Source organism: Nicotiana sylvestris, chromosome 2 (genome assembly GCF_000393655.2).
Source record: "Nicotiana sylvestris chromosome 2, ASM39365v2, whole genome shotgun sequence".
NCBI lineage: Eukaryota > Viridiplantae > Streptophyta > Magnoliopsida > Solanales > Solanaceae > Nicotiana > Nicotiana sylvestris.
The window spans coordinates 194,681,825-194,693,599 of NC_091058.1; the positions used below are offsets into that span (position 1 = coordinate 194,681,825).

General features: G+C 33.6%; 1 protein-coding gene across 1 annotated transcript; it reads right to left on the reverse strand.

Moving 5' to 3' along the window:
* Positions 1 to 6,051: 6,051 nt before the first annotated feature.
* On the reverse strand, positions 6,052 to 10,774 carry LOC104223007 (uncharacterized). Its single transcript, XM_009774357.2, has 5 exons — positions 10,564 to 10,774; positions 8,826 to 9,077; positions 7,471 to 7,614; positions 6,700 to 7,389; positions 6,052 to 6,574 (listed from the first exon to the last, which is right to left on the reverse strand). Exons 1-5 carry the CDS (start codon positions 10,669 to 10,671, stop codon positions 6,335 to 6,337), a joined length of 1,434 nt encoding a protein of 477 aa, XP_009772659.1. The 5' UTR covers positions 10,672 to 10,774; the 3' UTR covers positions 6,052 to 6,334.
* Positions 10,775 to 11,775: the final 1,001 nt, after the last annotated feature.

The window sequence follows — 11,775 nt, forward strand, 5'->3', positions numbered from 1 at the left end:
GAAAGTGGAAAATGACAGCAGTAGGCAGTGTAGCATAAACAAAAACTCCAGGCAGACCAAACCAAAGGAAACTAAGCACGAAATACCAACAGTAATCTCAATCGAGACTTGGAAGAATCAGTACAGCCCAACAGTTTGACAGCAAATGAAACCCAAACAGAAAACAGTTTCTCCTGAAATTTCTGTATATTCTCTGTTTCTTGTTTACTCCCTATCTGTGTATATAGCTTCTTTCAATGTGTCTGTATATGCCTCTTTATGATGTCCCTCTCACTATCTCTTTTCTTCTTAAACAAAACAGTGCCAATTTTCAGTCTTGAAATCTATTTGAGTTATCAGAAGAACTCCTCTCAGTTTTTTTATCTTCTTGAACTTCAAGTCCTCAATGATTTAGTCTGAATCCCCTATGTCTGTCTCTCTAATATCAGATGTATCTCCCTGTTCTCTTCCTATGTCCCCCTCTCTAATATCAGATGTCTTCTCCTCTCTCTGTCTCCTATATGTTCTGTGTGTATTAATATGTCCGCATTTCAGCCTTCTCCTCTCCCTCTTATAGCTTAAATTCCACCCTTTTACAGCCTGTTCAACAATCAGCCCACCTCCCATGTGCTATCTATCTTTTTTCAGTTTCCACTTAGCTATTTAAGTATTAACCCCATGACATTCCCTTGGCAGGCTTAACTTTCCCATTTTATTAACTAAAAGCAGACATGGGCAGCAGGAATATAATCTGACAACATATGCTGTCAAACTATTTTAATCCAAAAGGGCCTTTATGCACATGTTGTGCATAAGTGCACATGCCCTCCAATTCAGATTGCAGCTAACAATCTACCCTTTTATTTTCAGATTCAAATACAGCAACTATAAGTGACCACACTTGATTCTTACTTTGATTCAAACAAAGTTGCAGCAGGCAACAGGTTCAATTGTTAACATTTGAACTATTGAAATTAATTGACGACATTTGTCGACTCGACTATACTATTCATAACATACACAATCGTAGCCAAAAATCAGACATTTAACAGTATCGACACATGATTTGAATTGTACTGACCAAACAGAATTGTACTCGAGGAATCAGTTAGTCAGTTCAAATTTGAAAATCAGCTAATTGCACAACACATAAATACATACGCATTATTAGAACAAATAGAAGAAGGACTCAAGACAACGAGGTTTAGGCAAAGTGGACAGGACACAGTTGATAAAATTCGAAATAAATTACACAAAATATGAACAGACCTTGAAACCACACACGTACTGAATAACAAGGAGAAAACAAACTTACCTTAAAACTTTGAAAGAAGAAATAGAAAATCAGCTTGTGTTTGAACAGACCTTCTTTAAGGTTGAACGGACTTTAAACGAAGTGTTTCTCGGATGAGAAACACTTCGATTAAGGTCCATTAGACCCTAATCTCTTGGCTTAAACAGGCACGGACTAGGCTTGGGGCTTCTAGGGTTCGTGGATGGTAGATTTGGGATTTGGGCTTCCAAGGTTAGATTCGGACCAAACCAAGCATGGTTTGGTCACGAGAGGGGTCCGGTGATTGTCTGGTATGAATCTAGGGCAGATCAGTGTAGATCGAGTTTTGCTCGAATCTTCAAATGAAGATTCGAGGACCTAGAGGATGATTCGAACTAAACAGACTACAGATCCATGTTCAGGGTGTCAAGGTGGTTTTAGGGTGTTAAGGTGAAGGTCATCGGCGTTCATGCCGCCGGCTTTCATGGTGAAGGTGTACAGAGGCGGCTCTAGGGTTTGGGGTTGAAGACGATGAAGGCTGGGGTTCGGATAGGGGGGCAGGGTAATGTTATGAGTTTATATAGTTAGTGGGTAGGTGGATCCTGGCCGTTGGATGAGATGTGATGAAGGGCCAGGATCCTTCGACTAACAGGGAACGGCGTCGTTTCAAGGGTAAAGGGTTGGGGTCGGTCCGAGTGAGACGGGTCGGGTCTGTTAGTGGGTTTGGGGTGAGAGATCTTGACCGTTGATCTTTCAGAGATCAACAGCTCAGATCAGCCTGGATAAAAACGACGTCGTTTGTATGTTCTCGAAGTAGGCTGGTCACGGACCGGGCAGGCCTGGGTTTTGGGCTGAGTTTGTTTGGGCCAATTTGTTTAAAATTGGCCCAAGTCCGAAAAAGATTTTTTTTTATTATTATTTTTCTTCTTTATTTTAAAAACAAAAAATCTAAGTAAATCAAATTAAAATTAAATAAACACTTAATACAGTTATTTGCACACACATTAAAATATTTTAAAACAGGTAAAATCAAACAAAGACAAAATCACGGACAAAAATGCCTATTTATGATTTTCTATTTAACAACCGGATTACGGTTTAAATTATGCATGACACATACATTTTTTGTATTTTGTTTTAATAAATAATAAAAAATAAAAAAATGGGCAAAAAATCATGAATAATTAACAAAGTGCCATGTAAAATCCAAATTTGTATAGCAGGACCATTTGTTATTATTTTTTCTTATTCTTTTGGAGCGATTGTCGCGCAAAACAAAAATCACGTGCTCACAAGAGTAATAACTAATAAAAATACTTTTAGTAATATCTTAATTTAAATTATAAAAATATATTATATTATTATCTCAATATAATAATTTCTCACATCAACAACAACTTCTACCAACCAAAATTTCACACAGAAAAATTAATATATACACACATGATGATTTATTGACAACTAATATATTCTAACTTTTGGGAGTTACCAACATATAAAATAGTTGGATCGCAATTTTCTCAATAATTTTAATGTCACCTCAATTTTAACCACACAATTAAAGCCACTTTATTTTTAACAATTTAAATGATATTTTTGGGATATAGTTAAGCTTAGTTATTATAATAAAATAAATATTAAACTACTTTAAATGTACCATGCACATGTACTAAAAGAAGATGAGTTCTTACAGGTAATTCTTAATTAAATGAAATTTACCTTATGATTTTTGTAATTCACTTTATTTTGTGTAAATTGTAATCCACATCAGTTGCTCAATCAATTAGCTCATACACTTTGAGAGAACATAAATATCAATAACCGGCTAAAAAGTCATAGTCAATACGTGACCCATTAGAGAAGAATCCATCCTCCCTTATCTAATTTAGCATGGCAACTGCTAGCACTAATAGAAAAGTAAAATATAGTGTATGTATTGCTTCCAAATAATTGAGATATAAAATAAATTATAAAATATTGGATAATTAATTTTACCATAAGGCAATATAATTGACATTTAGTTTAGTTGATGTCTGAGTTGCTTCATAGTTTAAAACATTATCCCCGCAAAAATATATGTCATCAGTTCCTCTATTCTTGTGTAAAATTATGATTGATTAACATCCTTCCAACATTATTGGAATTGCTTTAAAATTGATCGAATCGAACTGTATTTATGTGACTATTTTCTTTTTGAGAGTAATTTTAAGAATATTCGGCTCCAAACTACATACATCACACATCTTGATTCTTAAAACTAAAATACTAATTGAGCAAGAGATATAGATTTATTTTTAAATTAATTCAAAATATCAATTTACTCACATTATCTTTATACCCCCTTTCTATATTATTCCCTCTAGTATGAAATTTTATATAATTATTTCATTTATATGGAAGTTTGACATTAACTTTCCATTTAAATTAACTATATAAGAATTTAAATTATATTTAAATATTTTTAGTATGTTTCTTGGAATTATGTCAAATGTCTATATATTTTTTTAGTTTTATCCATTATAACGATTTTAAATACGTGTATCTCATTCATATAATATGACTTATCTTATTATTATTTTAGAAACGTTCTCTTCTCAAAGATCAAATAAATTTTATCATTCTATATACATCTGCTACTGAGATTATTATTTATTTACATATTTTTCTTCTTTTTTGATTCATTGTTCATGTTATTGCATTACCCATAAGTTAGAGTTGTTTGTATTATTACCCACAACTCCCATTAGTAGATGAATTTAATTTTTCCTTTTCTTGTAATAAAAATTATATTCACTATTTTTTATTCTACTGCTCAAATTAATATTTAAATTTATCTATAATATTTTTTAGTATCATTTATTTATTATCTTTAATTTATATTTTAGCTGAATGGAGTAGTGGTACTCATAGTATGTGTTGATAATACCTCCATATTTATCTTTATAATGAGTTAAGATAAAGGTGTTATTTTTATCTTTAGCTCAATATTTTCTTGTGGTCAAAAACTTATTAGTTAAGATAGGATAGTTAGTTATATCGTTATAAGACTATTATTCTTTCTTTCCATTGAGATTCAAAATAAATTTTATTTACTACCTTTTCATTTAAGTTAAAAAATTATCTTTTAATTTAACTTAAATTAAACATTATTATAAATATTATCCTAAATTGTCTTTCAGTTCAATTTTTTTGTGGTCAAAACTTTATTAGTTAAGATAGGGTAGTTGGTTATATTTATAATAATATTTAGCTTATCCACAAATGCACATTATTCCTTTAATATATATAATGTACATATAAATATAGATATAGATTGATTTGAACATTGAGTTTATTAATTGATGAAGAAAGTGCGCTATCACCAAAGCAAATTTCCTTTATTAATCACCATACTCAATATTTTCTTGTGATCAAAAACTTATTAGTTAAGATAGGGTAGTTGGTTATATCGTTATAAGACTATTATTCTTTCTTTCCATTCAGATTCAGAATAATTTTATTTACTACCTTTCCATTTAAGTTAAAAAAATTATCTTTTAATTTTAACTTAAATTAAACATTATTATAAATATTATCCTAAATTGTCTTTTAGTTCAATTTTTTGTGTGGATATATATATATATATATATATATATATATATATATATATATATATATATATATATATATATATATATATATATATATATATTGATTTGATATAAAAAGGAAGAAGGTGCGCTATCACCAAAGCAAATTTTCCTTTATTAATCACCATACAAGTTGGCGCTTCAATTCATATTTTCACTCTTCTGTTATCACTACTAATATAATATAAATCTTAATTTCATATTTGTTATATTTAAATTTATTGAATTAACGTCTTAGGGCACAGGGAGAAGTGAACGTTATTGATCAACTAAGATAGTTACGAAAGTGAAGTTTTGATCCAATAATTCGGTAATTATGATTATGGGTTCAAACCTAGATTTTTTAGTTTTATTTCTAGTAACAAACACTTTTTATTTTTTTCTGTTATTTTTGTTGTGAAAAGTTTCAAAAAACTCTTTCTTATTATTTAGAACAATTCACCTCACTCATTGAGCCTCTCATTTCAATTGGAACATTTATGTGTTGCTTAGCTTTCCTAATTAATTAAACAATCAATTCAAATTTAACTTTCTTTCTATTTAGATTCAAAAGAATCTTATTTACTAACTTTCTATTTAAATTAAAGAAATGTCTTATTTTTTAATTTAAATTAAATACTATAACAAATATTGTCCTAAATTGCCAAGTGGCTTCATATTAGCTTGCCACTCGGCTAAATGAGAATGTAAACTTTCTTGCTTTAATATATATATATATATATATATATATATATATATATATATATATATATATAGATTTTTAAATTGAAAAAGAATCAAATAGATCATACATGGTGGTCTCCATTTAGTTTTGGCAAATAAAATGAGCAAAACTTTGAATCTGAAAACAACACGTCACTTTGAACACCCTAAACCGCTGGTTTGCCTCACTCAACTGTGTTAAGGATATTCAAAATATAATATACAACTGTATAAAATAGTATTTAGCTAGTATAATTTTCGATGAAGGGTGTGCGCTTGACCACCCTTGACATAGGGTGGCTACGCCAATAGAGTAGCTTTAGGTGTCAATCACTTAAAGGCAAAACTTCAATATAGGCAGAAGCTTTAAAGTGATCTCCAGAAAATAAACTAAAGCCGATCTCCAGATAATGAACTCACAAAAGGATAGTGCATATACCCCACCTACTGGACAGATTCTAGAGCATATATAGGCAATCTTTCAAGTTTCAAATTGAAACCATTCACCCATCGTAATCAAGATACAAGATAATTTATATATGCTAAACTTTGAACTTTGCTCAAGTGCAGATGACACACTGCTTATTTATCGACATTGTGAACAGGCAGCCAGCAAATTCTCAAACTCAGATGTTAGCTCAACTTGTGAAAGCGCGCGCTATAGCTCTACTGATGTAGATAGACTCTTAGAAGATAAGAAGAAAAGAGTAGAGGATAAAAAAATTTGTTCCCCGATATTATACATATGACTCTAGCTAATGCTGCATTCAGAATTTCCTGTAACGCCCTCCTCAGTATCACCATCTGGAAACCCTAATATATAAGCCTCTTCCCCATCATCTTCATCACTCTCAACATCATCTCTGCTGTGTCTTCTCTCAACATAAGCCACCCCTTGCCTCCTTTGCAGACGTAAAACATGCATTATTACATCTGGGGTCAGTGTAACCCGTGAATGGTCCTCTCGACCTCGCCTGTTAGCTTCCATTATCTGCTCATAGCAAGACACAGTGCAGAAAAGGAAAAACAAAAATTCAATACCAGATTACATGAACCAACTCTGACTTCCGATTCTAACACATGAATAATTATTAAGAGAACTGCTAAGATATGCACCTTAAGGACATCACGAGGCAATGCAGAAACATTATTCGACGACGGGGTCCAAAGCTTTATGGTTTTTTCTAATCCACATGTTGCAAGAACAGGAATACAGGGATGGGGCTCAAGCTGATTTACTATGTGCTTATCACCAGCCATCAACCTAACAAGGTTAGCGCCCTTTTTCTTCCAGATAAATATATGGCCACAATCAGATCCACTCAAGACATATTCATCATATGGACCAAAGAAACTCACACCTTTAATGGTTCTCGAATTTCTATGCCCAGAATAAACTTGTGGCTCTTCCAGTTTCTTTGCATCTTCACCTCGTGAAGACAGGGGAGACAGACCCAATCCCATGTTCTTCTGAAACAAATATATCAACTCGTCATTGTATGAGACCAGCAACTCACTAGAGCTCGAGTAAGCCAATGCTGTAATGTGAACGTCATGTGCTTTGATCAGGTGAGGGGGGCAAAATGTGTTGACAGGCCTATCAGAATTATGCAACGCGTCCATTTCATACATTCTGATGTCATATACACGTGCATATTCGTCAGAACCACCAACAGCAAAATAATTTGGGTTTCTCGGATCTATCACAATGGCGTTCAAACTTATGCTGCTAGAAGATTGCTTATTGTTTTCCGCTAAAGATGAACAACGGAATATCTTTGTGGAAGAATTACTTCGCAGGTCATACTGCAGAATAAATGCAAGTTACGGCAAAATAACCTGAAGAAGAGAACTTTTTACATCTAAAACAGCAACGTGGCAACCTACGTGTTGAACAAAACCATCTTCACCGCAGCTATAGAATATGTAGGGGCTTCCTGGTTCCACGGCAAGCTTATGTACACGACCTTGGTGCCTACCTAGCCTTTTAGTTTCTACTTGACCATTCTCCAGCAACAGACCAAGCCTGACCTGCAGTGGGAAACCAGTGTTTGCAATGGCGGAAGTCAGAGAAGATTGAAGAATAAGCCCATAGGTTTCTTTTAAAAAAAATCTCGAGCTTTCTCAAATTACGAATTAAGCAACTCCAGCAGGACTAAACTATTATCTATCTATACAGCAAGGGGGCAACTATGTCTGGATGTATAAACATGTGGTACTTAATATTAAGGACAATAAAAGGAATATGTGTTGTATGAAAATTACTTGTCCAATCATTCAATGCTGCCATGTAATCTGGTGATCGCAGTAATTCAATTGTAATGCAAAAGAACTCCTCAATCCTTGAAGTGTTAGGCACAGATTCCTTGCGTCATTGAGAAGAAGATGGACAAACGAAGTAGAGGATGCCATACAGTAGCTGATAGTTGCGCAGGTAATTCTTATAGGTAATTATAACGCAAGGATTGCTATTAGATACTTTTTTAAAGGTGGTGTCTAGGCTAGCTTCGCGCACCCTGACTTTTCCCACAGGATACTTGCTACCTCCCACTAACAACGTATCGGGTAAATCTAGCCACCAAGGTTTCAGCAAATGGAAAGAAACACCTAGCATTGTTTTGTCTCTACTGGAATTTGAACAATTCTCCCATGGTTTTCACTCACTTCATTGACCACTAGGCCCCTTGGGTGCTTGTCTTTAATACTCTTATCCAGGTCTTGTTAATAAATGTACTGTTAATCCACATTGTATCCGCGTAATGCATAGATTCCTGTCTTATGCGAGTATTAGCATTGCGGAGTTTAATATTGCAAACCAAGCACTGCGTCAGTTATGAAGGCAGAGATTGCTGTAGTTATGCAGAGATTAAATTAGTAATGCCATGATTTATATTGAAATCAAATATTACACTAGTTATGCAGAATTTCATGCTCGAATTATTTTTCCTTATGAGGCCAACCAAATCGACCGCTTAGATTCGCTTTAAGGGCGTGATCTGCTCCAAGAATTTGACAGGACTTCCCCTTTTCGATATAGGCCACTAATGTTATCATCATTTGACAGTTCTTCGTGTTTCATAATGACTGGGATCATGATTAAATCACAATAGGAGGATGGTCCAGTAAGCAGAAGTCATATCTACTACAGCATACTTCAGACATACACATGAATATTTGCTCATACACCTTGGCATTCTTTCAGATTTCACATATTAATGTGCACAAGATGTGCAAAACATCACCTGGCCATCAGCAGCGGCAGTTACTATTCTCCGATCATCGGTGAAGGGCATGAACTGGGCCTGGAATATGTTGTCCATGTGGCCTGATTGGTAAGACAGTTTTGATTTCCTTGTCGCCCAGTCCCATAGTATTACTCGTCGGTCATCGGAACCTGAGGCAAGAACATCACCAGTGGCATTGAAGTCAATTGTGTTAACACATCCCTCGTGACCATTTAATTTCCCGTACAGATCCAGTCGCTTCACTGTAACCTGCCCCAAAGTTGAAAAAAGAATAGTTTCAGCAGCTTTGCATAATGGAGAATTCTAGAGAAAAGAATTTCAAACACCTAAAGATTTATTGGCCTCCGCAGAATACAATAGAGTGGAATGAATATTGAGCGTTCATATAGCCGACCCAACTAATTTAGGATTTAGCACTGATTGATTGATTGAGTGACTGATATGGAATTATCTTAATATCAAAATGTCAAAAAAAAAAAAAATTACACAAAATTAAGTTCCAACCGAAACTTAAAACATCACCGAATATGAATGCCTTCTTTTTGTTACCTTCTAATAATAATGTGAAAAGTTCTCACAACAATAGAGAGACTTAACATGAGTGAACATGAGGGCCTTAATCTTGGTTTATCTATTTATTTGTTTGTTCCATCTTATTGGATGTGCCACAGATATTTCACATCAGGCTCTGCTATTAAGAGGAAATGGATACAAGGAAATTAACCGTGCATACCTGATGATAAACTGAAAGACCATCACTCAGATGATAAAGGGCAATAAATAGTAACTGGTATTAATTGAAGGACTAAGTATTATTCGGTCAAATTGAAACAAAGAAAAAAAAGAAGCAGGTGAGCTCCTACACTGAGCATGTGTTGCCAATTTGGAAAAGCAGGGTTGTACCCTGTTGGAGCATGTCAAATTATAGTAATCGTATAAATATGTTTGTACCGTTACTGTAGTAAATTCTTATCCAAAACACTAGTTGGTTGAATAGCTTATGATTCCTGGCACTCAATAAACTTTGTAGGTATTAACCAAAAATACATATATGTATCGTTCAACTCATTTCGCAAGGTAATTACCTCTCTGTAACTCAAACATTTACATGTACCGTAGCTATTTCCTTACAACTGGAGCTTGATCAAATCCAAAAATAAAATTAAAAAAATAATCAAGCTTACTAGCCAAAGGTGTCAGGTAGTATGGTCTTTCCTATACCTAAAAACCAGTGGAGACCATTAACAATTCACCAGAAGACAGTTCTTGCAAAAGTCTAAAAGTTAATCAAAATCCTTATTTTTACCCTCCAAAATGAACAATAATATATGCAATTCAAAAGGATAAAAACATTGAATTTAAATTCCGTATCTACAATCTACTATTGTCTAGTGACCAATGAAGTGGGATGAAACCATAAGAGACTAGGGTTCAAATTCCCGCAGAAACAAAACACACTGCGCGGCTTCTTCCTATCTGTCTAAACCTTAGTTGACAGAGTTATCCTACAGTTACGTTATTGGAGGTAGCACGTGCCTAGTGAATTAGTCGAGGCGTTCACAAACTAATCCGAACACCACTGCCTACAAGCACAGGTACTAATCACAAGCAAGAAAAGGGTAATTTTAACTGGGGAGAATTTCAATAGTCTCAAACATTTCATCAAGCAAATAGAGCTCAACCGACTAATTCTAATCTATAAAGACAAATAATTAAAGCTATAAATAACTGAGACCTCAGAAGCAGAGATTCGGCGAGCGAAGTTTCTGGGCTGAGAAATCCCAATTTCTCTCTTATACAACTCCAAGAAGTCATCCCCGAAAGCCTTGTACAGCCTCTCCATGTTTCATCACAAGTGCTTAAATTCTCTATATCCTTTTTGCGTGTCTTTTGTGAGAGAGAAATAAGAAACTGAGCTTTTTTGTCTACTACTCGGGCAATTATATGCCATTCAAGTGTGAATTAGACGCAATTTAAGAAAGTAAGTTTGGATATGGTTGTTAAACTAATATACGCACTTTTGTTTATTTACCTATTTGATAAAAATTAAATGTAAAAGTACTTTATTTTATACATAAAAGTACTTTAAATACATTATTCTATAAGTACACCTAAGGGCGTTTTATTTTTACCCAAAAAGTTCTACATATCAACTACTCACTACATCCCATTTGTGTAATGCAGTTTAACTGAGCATAGAGTTTAAGCTAGCGTTTGACCATACATTCTCAAATTTATTTTGAAAAATCTGATTTGGATGAAGTTTGGTTCGAAGATAAAAATGTGTTTGGACATAAGTTTTCAAAATATATTTCACCGTTTCTTTGAAAAAACATGAAACATGACTTAGACCCACAAGTTCTAAAAACTAGCACAAATACCCAACAGTACCTTTATTAATATTATCACAAATCATGGTCCTGAACAAAAAAAAAATTGGTACAAAATTATTATTTTTATAATGAACTACATTATACACTATTAGATGACCGAGAAGACGAAGCGGCATTGTTACAAAATAATAAATGATGAGCTCTTTATAAAATACAAAAGCTTGGGGCAAGTTTTAAAAAATGTAATAGTGATATTTTGGGCCAAAACCAGCTCTTTGGATTTTGGATTTTGGGAATTTGCCAAAATATAGATAAAATCTATGGCCAAATATGTATTTGCCAAAAAACCCCAAATATATTTTGACAAAATCTATGGCTAAACGGGTCCAAAGAAAAAAGTTTAAACTATTAATCTAAAACAGTCATGGGTATTTGTATAGTTATAAATCGCTTTACCAAAGATAAAGTGAGATGTGTAAAATCAGATTATTTCTTAACAAAGGTATTTCTTTGGGACATATGAAAAGAGAAAGTGCAAGGGAATATGAATTATTTTAACACATGTATACAAGCTGCTAAAATAGCGAGATAAGAAGGATTGAAAACCCTAATTG